Here is a 20380-nt window from a genome sequence, read left to right on the forward strand (position 1 = left end):
CTTAGAATGTGCTGATTGCATGATTTGCTCCACAAGGGCAGGGCCAGCAAGCTCTATTTTGTTTTCAACAGATGCGAAGCGATGGCCTCTCTCCAGATGCAATCACGTACACAGGCATGAAGGCATGTAGCTCCACGCAAGAAGCTAATATGGGCAGAAAAAGTGCTTGAGGAGTTTCGTTTCCGGAATGTCGCCTCTTGAAATGGATTGATTACATGTTGTGCAAAACAGATCGCAAGAAGGGTCTCTATCCAGATGCAATCGACTACGCCTACACAAGAATCTAGAAGGCATGCTGGTCAGCAGATGCAATGATGTACACAGCCATAGATATTAGAATTCATGATATGATCGCTAGTCAACGTTTGTTGGGAGTACGATTTCATGCTTGGTGGTGGTTTGATCGATATGTATACAAAATGTGGTGTTCTCACAATAGCACAAAATCTTCTTGAAGGGTATCCTCCCAGGGATGTCGTCTCTTGCAGCGGGTTAAGTGTAGGAGTTGCCCAACATCGTTGATACAAGGAAGTCCATTGGCGATAGACATTCAATCGCGCGGTGAGTAAACATTATTATTTTTTGATTTTTGACACTCAGAATGTAGTTAATGAACACACTGAAAATTGCGCGTTGCCGTGGGAATGGCACGTTCCTTCGTATTATAAAAATTGGGGAGGACTGTGCAAACTCCCCCATGCAAGGAGACTTGCATGTTTTCTTTTTTTTAAAACGTAAAAATGGAACAACAAACAATTAATAACATTGACATCTTGTATGATCATGAACATTGAGCTTGACAAAACTCTTAACACTCCTTGTGGTTTTTGGCGAGATACCCCTCTGAAGCACTACGATCGATAACCAATTTATGCGGAGCTACACGACTAAACCACGACGATCGATATCCCAAACACTCTTAGGTAAAAAAATCTAACACTCTTTCATGAAATCTCTCTCTCTTCTCTCTCTCTCTCTCTCTCTCTCTCTCTTACTCTCTCAGTTTTCAATATTTTGTTCGATCTCAATTCGATGGAACATAGCTAACGAAGCACTCTAGTTAGAAGAAGTTTTTAAACACCTTATAAATACCATATGTGTCATAATAAGAACGAATGAGACCCGTCGAAGAGCTAGTCTTGTTAAGTGCCTTGCGAGACCCAGCTCTTAGCAATGCCTTTAGCACTGCCAACACACACGTGAAGCGTGGGCGCTGGAATTATGACACTGAAGTCGAATGGTCTTCTGTGTCCCTAGAACAAACTGCAAAATGGCTGCGATAGCGCTAGGAATGGTTGCGCGACGAATGCGGCGAGCAGCAGCTGTCCCTAAACTTTTCAGGCTGCTGACGAGGGACGCAACCTCTTCATCAACTCACTCTTCTGCGTTGTCTTGCGGTTCTCCTTTCAAGCTCAGCTAGCTGTGGCCTGCATCTCTTGTCCTGACCGCTGCCGGATCCGCCCCTTTGCTCCTTTGTCAAGATGACGCACAATTTGGGTTTAATTCTCTGACTTTTTCTCTTTTCTCAATTGTGTTTGCTTGGCAACCTAATCTTTTGCATCCAATGATGACAATGCTGTGTTAAGTCCATAAAATGGGAGCTAAACCAGTCAAACTTGGAATACATTGCGTGCTTAAAGTCTGAAGTTGGGCAAAACTTGAATAGCTTTGCTACTGTTAAGGAACAAATAAAATGGATCTCTTCTGCGAAAAAAATCACTCTTTGTAATGTCAGCTATATCATTGGAATCACGGAGCACACATGCACAGATAGATGCGTGGAGCACACTGTGGATGTAGAACTCACGGGTGGAGTCCACACGGGATCTGAGTGCCTATACCGACTCGAGGAGGCCTGGATGGCCACACAGGTGTGTAGCTTGGCACATATTGGGCTTTGGCATGCTTGGTTAGTGTCCGGCTGAGTGTGTAGGGCCATATCTACATGAAGGGGGTACTCGTAATGGGGTGGAAAATCTTATGCAGTGCTCCTATGCTAGGGAGCTGCTTGGAGAGCTCTTCCAGGTGGTTTAAGGTAGAAGCGTACAAGGCCTTTATATCACTCTTCTTTCTAGTCAAAATTCTTCAAAACTTTTGTTTAATAACATGCCAATACTGTTTCGCTCTGTTTTGACAATTTTGAAAGACATTGACTACACCTTGCACATTCTGACGGGTTTCTTCTCTCAAGAAAAGTCATTTACTCATTTCCTTGTCTCTTACAAATTTTCCATAACTGAATTCCATTTGAATTCAATGTGATGACTTCCGTACTTGTGTCCATGAACACTAACAAGCATCATTGTTGGGTCAGACGACTTCACACATACCGTATCTTGCATCAATGGCGACCTTTGGTATAAGCCATTACACACATTTCTATCTCAAATAGGATTAGGAGTAGCTAATGATATACGATTGGACCAGAAAAATTCAACACTTTATTCTGTTACAATGTAAGTAGGAATTGGTCCTCGGCATAGGGGTTAACAAAGTATTGTTTTTTTTGTGCTTATGATGTTGGAGAGCATCATCAAAAGACTTTCTACATAGGATAACATAATCAGAGATACAGGGGTGTTGTTTCCATAGCAACTTGAAAGCCTCTTTACACAAGGAAATGATGGAACCTGGGATCATCTATTCACAACACCTTTCTTTTGGCAATTTTCTCTTGGTTACTTTCTTGGTTTCAGCAAAAGAGAAGGAGCAGAAGTCCCCTGGGTGAGGGTTATGAGATTTTCACACATCTTTGAAGGACCAGTACACTGGTGTTTTAAATAATTTATTACTGCACAGGATTTTCTTGCAAACTTTGATTGCACCGGCTCACTTGCATTCTATATATTCCTTTGGATGAAAGATGTATGCCACGCTATAACGATAACTTTGCCTTAGAATATTGACAGTAATGATTTGACTTGACTTGTTTGAAACAGTGAGATTATGAATGAAGGGCGAGCTGAATCCTTGCCATCATCCTTTGTAGAGGAGCTAAGGAGAATTTGTGGAGTGAGTAGTTCATTAGGTTCATTCCTTCTCTATATTCTTCTGTTTCTGCTAATACCTGCTGAGTACGAATTCCGAAAAGCATTTGCCTGCCTTCTTCAAATATCTAAGCGTGCATCCTGCATTTTGTATTTTAGGCTGATGGAGTTTCTGTGGATGAAGATGAGAGATCTTTTCATTCAAAATCTGTTAGCAATTTTCATCCGGTGATAAAAATTCCCGATGTGGTAGTTTATCCAAGGTAACAATATACCTTGTATGGCCCAGCATTGAATTATTTGCGCTTGAGGAAAGCTGTTTTTTTTTTTTTTTTTCTCACAAACTAGATGTCAGGAGGATGTTGTTGCAATTGTCAAGATCTGCAGTAAGTATAAGGTGAGTAATATTTTAAGAGAGGGCCATGGAGTGGAGGAATATTGCTTTAACAATGGTCTCGTGTGTTAGTTTTTAATATAAGAAGGATTGTTTAGAGGGTTTAGTTTTTAACCAGTTTTAAAATTTATTTATTGTGCAAAGATTCCTATAGTGCCCTATGGGGGAGCCACATCTCTTGAAGGACAAATTTTATCACCTTCGGGAGGTGTGAGCATGGATATGAGGAAGATGAAGGCAAGAAACATGACTTTTTTTTGCTTTTCCTTATGATCATCTTACTTTGTTGGTTGAGAGAAACAGTTCTTATGGCAGAGAATCATAAAACTTAATGTGGAGGATATGGATGTGGTGGTAGAGCCTGGGATTGGTTGGTTGGAGCTGAATGAATGTCTAAAGCCATATGGGCTATTCTTTCCTTTGGACCCTGGTAAAGAGTTTGTGAGTGTCAAGTGCTTTGTGCTAAAAGCCTTTTAAGTGGCACATTAGGCACAGATATTCTTCATTTCATTGAGTCCATAGTGTGATATGATCAACTAATCTACTAGATGAACTAGAACATTATCTATGTCCAACTTTGGACAATAGCCAGAGTGATGTGTAAAAGTTTTTTAAGCAGCGGCTATCAAGTGTGAGCTGGCATTATATAGTTTTCACAAGTAGCATGTTTATTTGGTCTGATATACTACGGCACGCATGGAATTTCTTGGTGCTTTTCCCATACTTCCATCCCGTATGCATTTGACGTATGGTTGACGTATGGAAAAACTATGATTGAGTCTATGGGCTGGAGAGAAATTACTCGATCCAGCTGATTTTACTCAATGAGTTTGGAGGTCACTCTCGTTCTGGAAATGCTGTTTTGGCCATGTGTTGTTTCAACTGGGTTTAAAACAGGGAATGCATTCTGGTCCCTTTCTGGAATGCATTCTGGTATGGTACTAGTTGTTGAAGGACTGTACCAAATTAGACAGTAGCCAAAGGTTCAAGGGTTTTGTAGGTAGTATTCATCCCCTTTTTGGCGCTCTGTGGCGGTTAAGGCCTATCTTTATATCTCATCTATCGGACCTAGATGTGATGAGGTACCGAATCTAGCCAGTAGCTGTGCATAATTCTTGTGAAAGCTAGGTATCCATGTATTGGGGTGCGACAATGAAGCTAACCATGGAGAGATGAAGAAGGTGACTCTAGTACTGTTTCATGCACGTGGCCTGAGGGAAAGCGGGTCTGATCCAGGTTCTTGTAATAAATTGGTTCAAGGTCTGATCGACTGTGTCCAAGTGTAGAAAAATTTAAGCTGTACTAGTCTATTTATGTGTATGTTAGGTAGGCTCATCCAAGTGCTCATTTAAGCATACCAACAGTGTTTGTGAGGCGCAGCTGCCAACTATATGGAGTGTGTCACTGCTATTCATATCTATATCGAGGAAGCTCCCATAATTTGTCAAGAAAAGTCACTACTTTGGAACAAGGCCTCAACCACAGTAGGTGCTGCCTCCATCTCTACTCTAATGATCTTGTGGGGAAATGGAGGCCTTCGCTCTCATCATACATAGAACAAGTGGTGAGCTTGGGAGGTTAATCGAAATGCTTTTGTTAGTATAAGGTTTTATGCTGTAGCAGATGCTTTCCCTTTTCAACAAAAGTCTAAGGTTAGCAGGATGGTTTAGAAAGGGAAGTCTCCAAGAGCCTTCACTTGATAAACAGGGTTTGACATATATAACAGGCATTAAAATCGTTTGCTGAATGTCTTATCTCTCTTCTCTTCTTTGCCTTTAAATTTTAGATTGCTTGATGCTTTTTCCGCTTGTGTTACATTCTTTTGGGTTTTTGATCTTCTGTGGTTGGCACGTAAAGAGTTGAAATATTTACCATTTGTTTGTTGCCTTTGTCATCCTAGGACCGGGAGCTTCCATCGGAGGCATGTGTGCTACGCGTTGTTCTGGCTCCTTGGCTGTGCAGTATTTCACATTTTAAATCTGAATATGGATGGTAGTTTTTTGTCTCGTGGTGTTGATGTCTGATTTTTTGAACAAGGGCTTGATAAATGGAGATCAAGTTACTGAATTGTAGATAATGTTGTAGCATTGTTTTATCACAAGTATGTATGCAATATGTAGTTATCAAAGGGGGTCCATGCAACAGTACAGTCAGGTAATGTTGTAGCATTGTTCTTATCACAAGTATGTATGAAATATTTGTTATAAAAGGGGGTCCATGCAACAGTACAATCAAAGTTGGATTCCGAGTTTACTTGTAATACATGGAAATAAAACAGACCCAGCTAATTCTCATGCTACAGTATTTCTAGAACAATGCTCAATGTTATTCTTTGCCTTCGTTTAATCTTTACAAACTCGTTGATCCCTTCCGACGTTGTTGTAGCATTGTTCTTATCACAAGTATGTCCATGCAATAGTAAAGTCAAAGTTGGATTCTGAGTTTATTTGTAGGCCCAGATAATTCTCATGCTACGGTATTTCTAGAACAATGCTCGACGTTATTCTTTGCCTTTGTTTAATCTTTACAAACTCATCGATCCCTTCCCACATTGTTGGCATTGTGGAGTTTGGCAGTGAGGGAAGTTGGAAAAAAATAAACAAGGTTAGAAAGATAGTCAACATAGTTAAGGTGATGTAATCTACTCCTCTCATGCAGAATCTCTTTCTCGAAAACTTATTATGATTAAGATCAAGAAGAGAGATTCATTAGTGATGTGTGGTAGATCTGGTTAGTGGCATAGTCACCATGAAACGCGTTTCGGCGGGTCCTTTCAAAATCCGTATATGCGCGTTTTGTTCTTATGTTTTACTGTCCATTGTCATTTGAGGATGAAACGTTTCGGCCTTGACATGTTTCTCACTATGTAAATCCCCTGGGAATAGCCTAGAAGAATCCTCCTCCCTACCTCCCTATTTATAGACCCTTGGCCTTGTAGGATTCCATGTCCTCTAGCAGTCGGTCCTTGGCCCAGGTCCTTGACCCCCTAGGGTTGCCCTTGGCATGACATTACTCCCCCTTTGGAGAAGCGTTTTCATCCTCGAAAACAAATGTGGGAAACTTCTTTTTAAGAACACTAATGTTTTTCCAAGTGGCACTTTCTGCAGGTCGATCATTCCACTTGACTAAAGCTTGTCGATGTACGTGATGACGCGTATGTAAATCATGATAGTCTAAGATTTGTTCAGGTTCATGTGGTTGGGTAGGAGGTTCAACGAAATCAATTAGAATCTACTGGTCAATGACATTGTTGTCCCCATGCAAGCATTTACGTTAAGGGCTGACTTTCAAATTTTGGCCCACCTCTCTCTTGGAACACACTCGACGGTTGGAGGAATGGTTGCTGAAAGTTTTGAGGTTTCACATAAACTCTTTGGCGGGAGTTTGCCACGGGACGTATGGTCAAGAGGATGCATTATGGCCAAGCAATGGCGGAGCCAAAAGCATCTTCTTTTTCCTCTTGTTTTTTCTTTCCATGGGGCTCCACCCTTAAAAACGTCTTTTTTTCCTCTTGTTTTTTCTTTCCATGGGGCTTCACTCTCAAGAGCATCTTCCTTTTCCATGCTTTTTTTTCCACGGGGCTCCACTCAATAATTTTTTAAGTAATATAATATCTTTTAGTTCTGTATTGCAGGAAATGTGAGAGGCGGTCTCTGAAATGCCGTTCTAACGTTTCTTAGCTTTGCGTACGTTTCCCACCTTTGGAAACGCTTATGACGGCTTCAATTTTAGGGACCATTTTTTTTGCCATGTGGCTGAAATTTGGGTGAAATCAAGCGTGAAATCCACGTGCGTGGCTTGGGCCGTACTACATACTGGTTGAATCTGCGCGTGGCCTGGGCGACACCACGTACGGCTGAGCGTTTCTAGAATTGGCAGAAGAGAGAGAGAGAGAGAGAGAGAGAGAGAGAGAGAGAGAGAGAGAGAGAGAGAGAGAGAGAGAGAGAGAGAATCTGCCCAGAGAGATAGTACAATGTGTCTCTTCTCATGCCCACAGAGGAGGACACATCATACCCTTGCTCCAATTGTGCACCCCAACCCGTTTGCTTTTGTTTAAATTGTGTGCCTAGAATGTTATTTTTGAGCCTTTCAAGTGCCCTCTGAAACCCAAATATTTCCTCTCCCTTGGAGATGCAATACGTCATAGAGCTGCACACTGTCAATGTGTTAAGCTGACTCCTAACCCCCCTTGGCTTTGCACCAAGAAACTCGCATTGGAGAAAGCCTACAAACCAGCTATTCGTAGATATCCTCTCCCTTCTTGATTGCACAAGTGTAGCCATGTTTTCCTCACCTTCTTCATCAGTAGTCTCCCTCGTCACGCCATTCAAGCCTAAGTCATCTCAACCTCCTGAACCATTGTGGAAGTATGTGGTTGCGAATGAATCATTTGCGAAGGGAGGCAACAAGAAATGGTCGTGCTCCTTTTGCAAGCTGCATTTTACTGGCTCTTATCCATGTGTACGGGCTCATCTTCTTGGCATCAAGAACCCAGGGATCCGAGTGTGTTGCAAGGTCTCAGCCGAAGAGCGAGCAAGCTTAACTAAAGAGGACCATGATAGCGCCGCCAAGAAGCAAAAGACGACCAACGACTCATTCAACAAGAAACGTGGGCTACACAGCCATTTGTGGAAGGTATGTTCAAGAATGCATGTCGAGAGGAAGTAGATGAGGCAATTGGTCCATGCTTTTATGCATGTGGTTTGCCATTTGTTCTTGCAAGATCTCCTTACTTTCAAGACATGGTGAGTGCAATTGCTTCATTTGGTAAGGGATACAAGGCTCCTAACTATGAAAAGATTCGCACAACGCTCCTAGACAAGGAAAAGGCCAGAATTTGTCATCAACTCTCAGGTACAGAGTCCAGCTGGGACCATGTTGGATGCTCCATAGTCGCAGATGGGTGAATAGACACAGCAAAGAGGCCCTTGATAAACTTTATGGTCTCGAGTGCGGGAGGTGTGGTCTTCAAGAGGTCTATTGATACTTCAACCAGCTCGAAGATAGGAGAGTTTATAGCAGCTGTACTTCTGGCCATAATTAGAAAGGTGGGTGAGAAAAATGTTGTGCAGGTAATTACCGACAATGCTGCCAATTGCAAGCTTGCTGGACACCTAGTGGAGGAAGTATTTCCACACATATTTTGGACACCATGTGCCACTCATTGCTTGAATCTTTTGCTGAAGTACTTGGCTCTTATCGGGTGGATGGACAAAGCTATCAATGAAGGGAAGGAGGGCCACGATGCAACCAAGGCTATGTTTCGTAAGTTCTCTAAGTTGAAGCTTGTAAGGCTTGCTGACACTCAATTCGCTTCAAACTTCATGATGTTGCATCTATTGGTGAGGGTAAAGAGCCCCTTGAAGTAGCTAGTCACTAGTGAGGAGTGGGATCAGTGGAAGAAACAAAATGACCAAGCTGATACTATTGAGAAACGGGTCCTATCAGGTGACTTTTGAGAGAATGTAGAGAAATATGTTAAGGTTTTGTGGTCGGTCATGGCAATGCTTTGTGTGGTTGACAGGGATGAGCCCATCATGGGTGTGGTGTATGAGGCCATTGATTAGATGCCAGAGCAAATCAAGGAGATTTTGAAAGAAGACAAAGATGGGGCCATCATGTATGAGGAGATTCGTGAGCTTGCACAAGAGCGCTGGGACATGCTTCATTCTCCTCTGCATGCCACAGCCTTTCTTTTGAACCCGTTATTATTTTCAAAGAAGCCATACAAAGATAAGGAGGTCATGAAAGGGTGGAGAAAGACATTGGATAGGGTGAGCAGGGATAAGGCAGAGAAGACAACGTTAAAGGCACAATTGTCGGACTACATCGGGCTTCATGAAGACACATCAGCTTTTGGTGACATGTAAAAGCTTTCTCCTATTGCATGGTGGGAGAACTATGACACAGGAGCTCTAAAGATGCAAAGGCTAGCAATTCATGTCTTGTATCAAGTTTCAAGCACTTTAGCGTGTGAAAGCAATTGGTCCACTTATGGCTTCATACATTCTTTGAAGCGTTAACCGCCTAGGGCACATCAAGGCAGATGATTTGGTCTATGTACACAGCAATCTTAGGCTCATTTCAAGGAAACAACCTTCTTATTCTTCAGGTCCATGCAAGGCATTGGATGTATTGGATGGGGATTCATTGGATGGCTCTTTTGAGGATGAAGATGAGGATGAAGACATGTTCCCATTGTAAGTGATTTTGTCATCAATTAGTTGATTAATCACTAGTGTGCACTTTGTCCTACTAGCCTCTAAAGTTTGAGTGTTGTAAGTTGTTGCTTTCTATTTGTTCAAAAACTCAGCCATGCTGGTCTTCAAACTGTCAAATTTGCCATGTTTAGTAAGTCTCAATAATTTACATTTCATCAACTCATTCTACTCCCGACGTTTCCTTGGGTTTGGTGTAGCCGTTTCCTCACGTTTCTACCTATCGACATTTCCTTGGAGGAAAAGTTTCCTGCAACACAGTTTTAGTTTGAAAATGGGATGGCCAATGAACACTCAATGTTTGACAATTGTTGATCGTTTCAGCAAGTTTTGCATGTTAATTCCTTATAAGCCTTGCGGATACCCACTACTTGTGTTTTGTCCCCTAGATTAGGCTTAAAGATTAGCAGGTTTTAGCGCAAAATAATCACTCTTTTAGCCTATAAAAGGAGGCCTCCTCTTTTGTAAACACACACAATCAAGCTCTAGCACTCACACTCTCGTATGTATATCATTGTGTATACACTTCTAAGCATGGATAGTTCTACTATGGCATATATTAGCTATGATTGTTTGTTTTGGTTTCTTAATGGCTAAGAGTTTGAGTCACCATGCACATATGAGTTTGTGAAATGTTGATTATGTGAAATTCCCCTCGTGAATGTTTGTATGGTGTTTATGAAGCCTATGTTAATAAAGCTCTAATGATCTCTTCCTCTCCCTCTCTCCTTCTCTCACATTTTCCTTGTGTTATGTGCCGACCCCTTACTATGCATGCGTCCTAGCCGCATTCAAAGCTAGGTGCTGTCCCTATTGTGTACCTCCCATGATGAGGCCATCGTGTATTAGTCTTGGTGTAGAGGCTGTCGGGTTTGTTTTGCACCTCCGCCTCTCACTTGGTGCTTCCATTGAGGAGGGCTTTGCAAAGACCTTTAACAAACAGTAGCGACGCAAGCCATCAATCATAGACTAGTGGCTATAAGAGTTTTCAAACTGAAGGACTAAAGAAGAGGAGATTGTAGAAGCACTAAAGACCTTCATCGAAGTGCTACTGCCAGGTTGTAGCGTCATCGATATCCAAGAGGTAAGCTCTCTGTTTCGCATTGCTCGTGTTAATCGCAAATCAAGAGCATTAAGAGGGAGGGCTAAGGGATGTCATTAATGTTGTCAACCGAAGCATTCTGTCAATGAGTGCCGACAAAGGAGGTAAAGAAAAGATGGCGAGTTTTTTTTTTGAGAACCGTATCAACACTCTCACATCAGTCAGATTTTGTGTAGCACCAAGTGTTTTCTCTCCAACGGTCAAAGAAGAGTCGTCAACTACATCAACTATGAAGTCCAAGCCACAAAGCCTAAAGCATTTGGTGGAAGCAAGTGGGCCTACGCTCTCTCTAAGCCTAAACAGTTCAAGTGAAGTACGACCACCCAAGCATCGCCGCCGCATGCAAAATGAAGCCGATTGAGGTAGACTCTTCTCGCCCAGTTTATTTTGAACCCAGTATAGAGGATTATGTGGACTTCAACAAGAGGTAGAGGCCTGTGGTGAAGGTGTTACCTTGTCAACACTTACGGTATGCAACTCTAGTGTTCGAAGCATTGCCTTACACCTAACATGGATAATAATAATAGGCCAGAAGGCTTTCCTTTTTGTTTCTTGCAACATATGTATGTAAACATGTATATTGATGGGAAGATATTCTACCAGCAAAAGATTGTTTTTCTGTTTGGAGTAGAGATGCTCGACAAAATCCTTAGATCCCCATGTCTCATCATCTTGTCCATTCTTGATTAGTACCACTCTTTTCATGTAAGCATCTTTATTCTATTCTAGCCTTGTGCTCTTCTTAACTCCAGCTCCAGTTTTCGACCCGTGTATAAACCTTTATGGATCACTAGGTATTTAAAAAAAAAGAAAAAAAGAAAAAAAAAGGTCTGTGATTGTTTGCTTATTAATTTACTACCATGTCAAGTGTCTCTTCCCCATGTTTAGTGGCAAGAAGAGAGAAGACGTCACCACCGATTTTTTGGATAACTTTGAAATTGTTTGTGTGGTTTCCAACAAGGATGATGGTGCCTCACGATTGCGAATCTTTTCTCTATTGATGAAAGTAGAGGCCAAGCTTTGGTAGAATGCTTTGCCCCAAGTTACAAAGGATGTATGGGACTTACACGTGCTGCCTTCGTGAAGAGGTTTGATCGAGGCACAACCTCAGAAAAGTTATGGCAGCTGCTGACAGAGTTAAAGCGGAGGGTCTGCTAGAGTATGCCACTTACAAATCCAAGTTTGTGGATTTGTGGGAGCGGTGGGTTGCCTCACTGGAGAAAGGTGAAGGAGCACCTAATTTCGTGACGGACTGTTTCATTGCTAGCTGTGTGGTCGCCGCTTAAAGAGAAGGTGAAGGGGAGATTCCTTGCAACGTATGAGTTGGCAGTGGAAGTAGCCCGCCTTAAAGACAAGAAGTTACGCATGCAAGCAAGAGTCAATGAGTCAGGGGAATCAAGCTCAATCTGACTAACGCCAGTAACTGCAACAGCCGCTCACAGGACCCAACCACAAGAGACATTAGAAGAGCACCAAGACCTATTGAGCCGCATCACTACTCAGATAGAGAATTTGTCTGTGCATTTGGTACAGCAAAGACATGCACACAACCGCAATCAAGAGCAAGGGAGAGGACAACGAAGGCAAAATCAAGAATATCACGAAGATGGCCATGGCATGTGTTATTGTCCACAACCAAGGAGACAAATTTTTCTTTTTTCGGAGAAAAAGATCCTTCTATTAGTTAATGAAAGCTGCCTGTAGGGTTGCAACCACCTCTGCAAGAGAGGGCTACAACAAACATGATGGGGAGAGACTCCCAATGAAAGAACAACATATATACAATGAGGCTAAATCAAGGGATGGGAGGAGGGAAGAGACACATAGGTGGTCGATAGTGCCAGCCGAGCACACCCTGGACAATGGTGTAGAAAGGCCCAGGGTGCCAGAGTCGAAGGAAAGCCTCGCGGCGCTCCCGCATGCGGTCGGAGCTGCCCTGTAGTCCCTCAAGCTGTCCTTTGAGAGTATGGATCAGCTCTAGCCAAAAGTCACGAACAGTCTCTACTGGCGACACAGAGCGGGTCTCAAAAATGCGGAAACAGCGGGCCCGCCAGGTGAACCAAAGTGTCAGGCCATTGATGAGCTTCCAACACTCCTCTCTCTCACTGCACCACTCCTATGGAGTAAGCTCTGTAGCAGGCTGGAGTGTAGGTCGCCCCCCCTGTATCACTATCATCCTATTGGTGGACGATAGCTCAAACTGAAGGGCCGGGCCCGTGAGAGTGGACCAAGCCGCTGCCCCCCAAGTGTACTGTCTAGCCGTGGAGAGAGTAGGCATCAGCCGAAGAACTCGTAGCCACACCTGTTGGGCCGAGGGACAGTCCCAAAGACAATGACGCTGACTCTCCACCAACTGGTCACAGACTGCACATGCGGCCGACAGACCACTATGCACAAGCCAGCTCCCTACTCCTGTAGCTCTGTGTGCAACCAGCCATTGAAACAAAGTGACGCGCCTCGGCTGTGTGGAGTCCCACAGCCTCTGCCAAAAGGCTGCCAAGAACTTGACTGTGAGGCCCTCCTCCTGCCAATGACGTGCTGCAGCGGGGCGGGCCTCTCTCTGTGCTGCAAGTATATGACGTCCAAGCCGAACAGTGTACTGAAAGAAGGGGACTCCTGGGTGGTCTACAGAAGAGAAGGGGTCCCTCCATAGCCACTCACAAGGATCCCACTGTACTTGTGCCAGTGGATGACACTTCCAAGTCCATAGCCTCCAGTGTCCAGTCTTAAGAGCTGCTGGGTTAGGGTCTATGACGCAAGTCCTCCCACAGATGCCCACAACTCGGATCCTTTGGAAACATCACTCTGCTACCTGCGGGGCCTCTACTACAACTTGTTGTAATCGTCCCCCACCCTGAAGCTTGAAGAACAAGGCTGGGACAATCTCTGAGCAAGCCCTGACTGAAATGAGAACCTCCAGTCGTGTGAAGGCTCCCATCCACCGGGGTGCTACTAGCTCGAGAGGCGTGAGCCACTCAGCTGGAACTGACTCTGAGATGTCCTGACACATGCTCTGCACCCCTCTCATGCCCTGCAGCTGGAAACCCTGCACCTCCTCTGACAAACCTGTGAACTCTAGCCAGTCACCTAGAGAGCGCGCTGGACGCCATGGGACCCCAGGAAACATGAGGCCGACTACCAACCAAGTGGCCTCTCTGAGTGCTAACCATGGGGTTCCGTAGGCGCTCCTCCGTGCACATCGGCTGTCGCTGCTCCAGGCCACGCCGTAAGAGCTCCCAAGAACGAAGCAAACTCACAGCGAAGCAGTCCTCTAGTCTCCTGCTCAAACCAACTCGACGCATCTCTGTAAAGATCCATCTGGTCGAAGGTTGCCAAGGGCCTCCTGACTGAGGCACCCTGGCATGAAGCCTTTGCAACACGAACTCCTTCCAAGGCTCCTCACCTGGAAGAAGTCCTCTGACTATGAACTTCCCAAGAAGGGCTCTGCTCTGCTGTGCTGGATCAATGATCCCAAGCCCTCCTTGAGAACAAGGAAGTGTGATGACCGACCAAGCCACCTTGGCTCGGGCCATCGGAGTGTCACGTCTTGACCAAAGGAAGTTCCTGATCAGCCTCTCTACTTGGCTGATACAAGAAGTCGAGAAGATCCAACAGGAAGTGATGTACAACATAGTCGCCAACAGCACCTGGTTGGCAACTACTACTCTACTAGCCAGCGAAAGTCGTGCTGAGCTCTAATGTAACAGCTTTCAGCTTTCTCCTGATGGACAGGAGAAGAGGAGCAATCTACTGCTCGGGAGACAAGTCCAAACCAACCTGACAACCCAAGTACCGAACTGCAGTCCCTGGGGGAATCCACCTGAAACCCTCTCGTGGCATCCAATCTGGCACAGGAGCACTACCAACCGAGAAAGCCACTGTCTTTCTCCAGTTGATTAGTGCGCCTGATGTACAACAGAAGGTCTCCAAAGCCTGCTCACATCTGTGAAGATTGGCCTCCTGGCCATCTAAGTACAAAGACTGAGTCATCGGCAAACTCAGCGTCCAGTAGCTCATCTCCCCGAATAGGGAGTGCTAAGCCCCGAAGACCAACCTGCTGTGACACCAAAAATCTGCTCATCGCCTCCGCATAGAACAGAAAGAGAAAGGGGGCAAGAGGACAACCCTGTCTGACCGAGCGTGTGAGCATGAAGCGCTCACCTCTCCCTCCTGCCAAAAGCACTTGACTGTGAGCCTGTCTGTACAAAGCTGACACCCCTCTGATCCAAGCATCTGAGAAGCCCATCCTGCGGAGAGTGCCCTCTAGAAAGTCCCAATCAACTCGGTTGTATGCCTTCTCAAAATCGAGAAGAAGAATCACAAGGTCCTCACCACGGAGCCGTGCCAGGGCAGAAGCCTCCCAGAAAGTAAAGATGTTGTCAAGGATACTGCGTTCCTTGACAAAACCTGTATGAGTCCCATGTATAAGGCTCTCTAAAAGTGGCTGAATCCTCTAACTCAGAGCCTTGGCAAGAATTTTGTAGGCTGAGTTGAGGATGGTGATGGGGCGCCACTGTCGAATCTCATCCAAGGAGCCACCCTCCTTGGGAATGAGGTAGATCAGGCCCTCACTCATGCTGTCAGGCATCACTCCCGTGTGCAAAATGTACTGAAAAGCACTACAAAGATCTGGGCCAAGCAGGTCCCAGTACTCCAAGAAAAAGCTGGGAGTCAACCAATCCTCACATGGACAGCTACTACGAGGAAGGGCCCTAAGAGCCGTGTGCAGCTCCTCAAGCTGAAGTGGCATCTCTAGCCTCTGGCGCATCTCCTCTGTCACAAGACATGGCATCTGTGCCCAAACCTGCTCCCTGCATGCATCCTGCCACTCTGACTGAGGCTCAGCCGACAGTAACTCACGGTAAAAGTCAGTAGCAACTGCACGCATATCCTCGGGCTCACAAGCAACTGACCCATCGGGCCTCCTCAACTGAATGACCTTGACATGCGAGTGCCGAGGTCCCACTGTCTCAAAGAAAGCACCAGTCACTCTGTCACCCTCCTGAGTCCACTGAGATGCCTGTCGGTGAAAGACAAACTCATGACGCCTCTCCTCTGTGCTAGCAAGCTCCTGTCGAGCCTGCTGTAACTGCTCCTCCAACCATGGACTGTCTGGTTGCTGTTTTTTCATCCTCTGTAGTGAAGCAATGCCTCGTCTGAGACGCTGCTCCGCCTCTCTCGTTGCAGCCCGGCGAGCCAGAGACTCCTGAAGAAAAAAGTGGCTAAGCTGAGCTAGGCCTGAGGCCACTCTGTCTGCAGGTGAAACCTTGGCCTCAGTCTGCAGGTGAAACCTGGCTGTCCATGCCCTCTGTCCAGAGAGCCTCTACCCTCTCTCTGAGTGCTGAGTCCAACAAGACCCTCTCTGGGATGTGAAGCATCGTGCTCCCACTCCTCTGCCTGTCTGCCCAAACCTGCTCCCTGCATGCATCCTGCCACTCTGACTGAGGCTCAGCCGACAATAACTCACGGTAAAAGTCAGTCGAAACTGCACGCATATCCTCGGGCTCACAAGCAACTGACCAATTGGGCCTCCTCAACTGAATGACCTTTGCATGCGAGTGCCGAGGTCCCACTGTCTCACAAAAAGCACCAGTCACTCTGTCACCCACCTGAGTCCACTGAGATGCCTGTCGGTGAAAGACAAACTCATGACGCCTCTCCTCTGTGCTAGCAAGCTCCTGTCGAGCCTGCTGTAACTGCTCCTCCAACCATGGACTGTCTGGTTGTTTTTGCATCCTCTGTAGTGAAGCAATGCCTCGTCTGAGACGCTGCTCCGCCTCTCTAGCTGCAGCCCGGCAAGCCAGAGACTCCTGAAGAAAAAAGTGGCTAAGCTGAGCTAGGCTTGAGGCCACTCTGTCTGCAGGTGAAACCTTGGCCTCAGTTTGCAGGTGAAACCTGGCTGTCCATGCCCTCTGTCCAGAGAGCCTCTACCCTCTCTCTGAGTGCTGAGTCCAACAAGACCCTCTCTGGGATGCGAAGCATCATGCTCCCACTCCTCTGCCTGTCTGCCACCGTGAGGATCACTGGTGCATGGTCCGAGAAGGATGTCCCTGCCAGGATGCCCACTGATCCCCCCAAGTCACTGAAGTGGTCACTAGTGTAGAAGCGATCTATCCGCGATAGATTCACTCCTCCCACTCTGCGGTCCGATCTAGAGAAGGCAAGACTGTTTGGGGGCCTCACAAAACCCGAGTGCTGCCATGTATCCGAGACCCTCAAAGTCATACACAATCTCTCCCAAGCTGCCAACTCGACTCCATGCGCAGTAGCATGGCTGCCACCAATCCTGTCAGAAGGGTCCTCCAACATGTTGAAGTCCCCTCTATACACCAATGATCGGCCTGCGGCAAAGACTCAACAATCTGTGACCAAAACTCTGCACGAATGTATACAGAGCAAGGCAAACACTGCGTATTAGCAAAGAAGTACACCACAATGTGGCTACATCCTGCCGAGTCTGGGGGTGTCACCGCAAACTTGGCCAATGGCCACAAAGTCTGCAACATATCTGTAACTCCAAGTTCTCCCATGTGGTGAGAGAACTCTAAGACCTGTGTATGCAACCATCCCACCACTGAGTCGAGGGACCACTCTGCCTCGGCCCTACCACAGAGGGGGAAGGAGAAACCAACTACTGAGTCCAAGGCCTCTGTCCCCCTAGCGGCGAGGAACAAAACATGGACCCTGAAGCTGGCTGCCTCATGGTCTGCTGCGGAATCGCCGAGAAAACAAGTGAACCCGTAGTCGAAGAAGTCCTAGCGGCGTCGGATGTGAATGCTCGTCAGCTCACGAGGGATAGCTGCAAGGGAGGATGTCTGAATCTGCAAAGGGGGCCGCAAGAAGGGCTGACCCTCTCTCGCTAGGCCACTCGTGGCAAAGGCGTTGCCAAGAGATCTCCTAGCCGCAGGCGAGGGACCAGTCTCCTAAGCCGACTGTGAAACTGGAGCAGGAGGGGGGGGAGAAAGAGTTGGGAGGAGCGGAGGAGAAGAGGGGTGGGATGGGGCGACAGAGGTAGAGGGGCGAGGTGGAGAGGCGACAGGAGAGAAGGCGGGGAGGATGAGGAAGAGGGGGGGGAACTCTGGGGGGGGGGGGGGAGCTGCTGTCGAGGGTGAAGCGGAGGTGGGGGCTGGCGCAGGGATCTCCTCCTGCTCAAGAGGACCAAAGCGGTTCGTCGTGGGAACACACTGCTGCTGAGTAGGCTTCTGAGGGCCACTCTGAGTGCCAGGCTGACGCTGTGGCCCCTGGCGTCGTCGGCCACGGGCCTGTTGCGACCCCTCCTCCGCTAGAGCCTCAGGCTCGGAGGGTGGCTTTGCATCTGTGCGCTGTGCCGCTGGTTGTGGCTGCGGGCCAGCCCTGGCAGGCTGGGGTTGAGGCTGTGGTGTAGGTCGCGGCCTCCTCCGTGGACAGGCCTTCGCTAGATGGCCCATCTATCGGCAAATGAAGCACTGGTTCGGGAGGCCCGAGTACTCCACACTCTGTCTAAACCAACCCCCACTCACCTGAGGCAGAAGGATAACCTTCGGGAGTGTGTGGGTATCTTTGACCAAATCTCGAACTGAGGGGATGCGTGCCGCCTTGGCAGCTACTTATGCTGCCGTACGAGGTGTCTCCAAGATAGTCCCAATGGCGGAGCCAATCCTAGAAAGAAGTGGTAAGTACTCCCTCCGTAAACCCGGAAAGCAGACCGAGATGGGGATGTCTGCCTCCTCTACTAGAACATCCGAAGCCGGGTCAAAACCATGTCGCCACTGTCGAAAGTGGGCGCGTGATGCTCGGATGGCTAGTGGACTCATAGCTATGACCTTGGACGCCATCTCGGAGGTCTCAAACTCGATCTGATAGTAACCCCGTCTGAGGATCTGGACATCCAAGATCTTGCCCACCTCTGCGAGAAGGCGGGCCTGGAGAAGGTCTCGCATCTCTCCTCTGCTAGGTCGAGTGCCGAGAATCTTGCAGATGACCGAAGTCGCCTGCAATCGCTCTACCTCTGCGGCAAGGCTCGCTTGCTCTGTCGCCGAGAGAGCAAGTCGAATGGTGGGCTCAACGGGGTCGGGCGAGGGGAACTTCTGACGAGTCCCTCTGTGGCGAAGCTGGAGCCTCCATCTGTGTCTACTGCTGTGGCATGAGAAGAAGGCGACGGGAGGATGCTGCAATGAGGCGCACAAAACACTGCCCCAATGACTGACGGAGTGCTGGAGGGCCAAATTGCAAGTAGGTCACTGGGCAAAGAAAAAACCACAGCGGGCAACGGGGCGGGGAGGGAGGGGGGGGGGGGATAGCGCGGCAGCAGCGTGTGGGAATGGCGGGGACGGCAGCGGCGGGCAGTCAGCGCGGGGCAAGAGGCAGCGGGGCAGGGTAGCGGGAGGGTGGACAACGAGCAGCGTTGGGGGGGGGGGAGCGATGGCGCAGCGAGGGGGGCAGCAACAGCGAGCCGTGTTTCTTATCCCAGGAGACAAAATTTTAACAGAGGAGCAAGACAAAACCAACTCTCACCACCAAGAGCAAGACCACCACCACCAAGGCCACCACAACAAGCATCGCATGTGCAAATCCTATAACCACCAGCTCAACCACGTTCACCATCACCAAAACCTCTCATTCTACTCTTACCCTAGGTAGTAAGTGCCATCAATCTTGAAAGTAAGGGAAAGACGAAAGAGGAGGAGGATATCAAAGGAGTCGCAAAAGGTAAGATTAAGGTAGAAGAGGTGGATGTTATGGGAGTAAAGCGTGCTAGGCACGTAGAATCTTACCAAAAGAAGGAAAAGATGAAAACCAAGGGAGAATCTATCAAACATATGTTCAAGTCACGACGTAAAATTGACATTGTAGATTTCTGTAGGTGAATTTTCTAAACCGTATGATTTGGTTTAAGATGTTTCTGTGTAGGGCCCAAAGATCACCTAGCTTTAGTTACTCCACTTAGCACCTAGGGTGAGGAGACAATGATACGACCAAAGTCGAAGATAGTTGGGGCTATCTCTGGGAGAAATCTAGAGGATATACTACCAGTGACGGATGCTCACATCAAAGAGCAACACATCTCCAATATCTACCTCGACGGTGGCACACAAATATGCATATTGAGTGAAAATTAATGCACCGTTTGGGTTTAGAGGTGAGTAGGACGACACCATGTAGAGCCAAAATGGAAAATAATGTAAAAGTTCAATGTGTAGAACTATTGACAAAATTTTAACATAGGAGGAAGACAAAATCAACTCTCACTACCAAGCGCAAGACCACCACCACCAAGGCCACCACAACAAGCACCATGTGTACAAATCCTACAACCACCCCTTCAACCACCACCACCACCACCACCACCACCACCACCTCTCATTCCATCCTTACCCCCATCACCAACCGGCAACCAGGCAGTAAGTGTCACAATCTTGAAGGTAAAGGAAAGGCGAAAGTGGAGGAGGATATCAAGGAGTGACGAAAGGTATGTCCAAGGTTGAAGGGGCAGATGCCATGGGGGTAAAGCGTGCTAGGCATGGTGAATCTTCTCAAAAGGAAGAAAATATGAAAACTAAAGGGGAATCTAGTAAAAAGCCGTCCAAGTTACGACGTCAAATTGACTTTAGAATTTTTCCTGGGTGAATTTTCTAAACCATATGATTTGGATCAAGATGTTTCTGTGCGGGGTCCAAAAATCACCTGGCCTCATTTACTC

General features: G+C 46.9%; 2 protein-coding genes and 1 pseudogene across 2 annotated transcripts in view; all 3 read left to right on the forward strand.

Moving 5' to 3' along the window:
• LOC147457712 (D-lactate dehydrogenase [cytochrome], mitochondrial-like) overlaps positions 1 to 20380 on the forward strand; it is a 48305-nt gene that overhangs the window by 1849 nt on the left and 26076 nt on the right. The window contains exons 3-5 of the mRNA XM_086512536.1: positions 1421 to 1497; positions 2940 to 3012; positions 3147 to 3250. Of these exons, the coding sequence (XP_086368662.1) occupies positions 1421 to 1497; positions 2940 to 3012; positions 3147 to 3250 (254 nt within the window). The remainder of the gene's footprint in view (positions 1 to 1420; positions 1498 to 2939; positions 3013 to 3146; positions 3251 to 20380) is intronic.
• Positions 3391 to 7332, forward strand: LOC147457713 (D-lactate dehydrogenase [cytochrome], mitochondrial-like). The gene is made up of 3 exons (XM_086512538.1): positions 3391 to 3618; positions 3697 to 3811; positions 5282 to 7332. Exons 1-3 carry the CDS (start codon positions 3598 to 3600, stop codon positions 5356 to 5358), a joined length of 213 nt encoding a protein of 70 aa, XP_086368664.1. The 5' UTR covers positions 3391 to 3597; the 3' UTR covers positions 5359 to 7332.
• On the forward strand, positions 8019 to 9585 carry LOC147457714 (uncharacterized; annotated as a pseudogene).

Source organism: Adiantum capillus-veneris, chromosome 5, assembly GCF_014529385.1.
Source record: "Adiantum capillus-veneris isolate H3 chromosome 5, ASM1452938v2, whole genome shotgun sequence".
In the NCBI taxonomy this organism is placed as follows: Eukaryota; Viridiplantae; Streptophyta; class Polypodiopsida; order Polypodiales; family Pteridaceae; genus Adiantum; species Adiantum capillus-veneris.

What these genes read in the sequence shown, in the direction of transcription:
- LOC147457713 (XM_086512538.1), top strand. Translation starts at nt 3,598, where the DNA reads ATGGATATGAGGAAGATGAAG. An exon ending in TGGATATGAGGAAGATGAAG is followed by an intron (nt 3,619 to 3,696) that starts GCAAGAAACATG and finishes TTCTTATGGCAG; the next exon opens with AGAATCATAAAACTTAATGT. An exon ending in ATTCTTTCCTTTGGACCCTG is followed by an intron (nt 3,812 to 5,281) that starts GTAAAGAGTTTG and finishes TTGTCATCCTAG; the next exon opens with GACCGGGAGCTTCCATCGGA.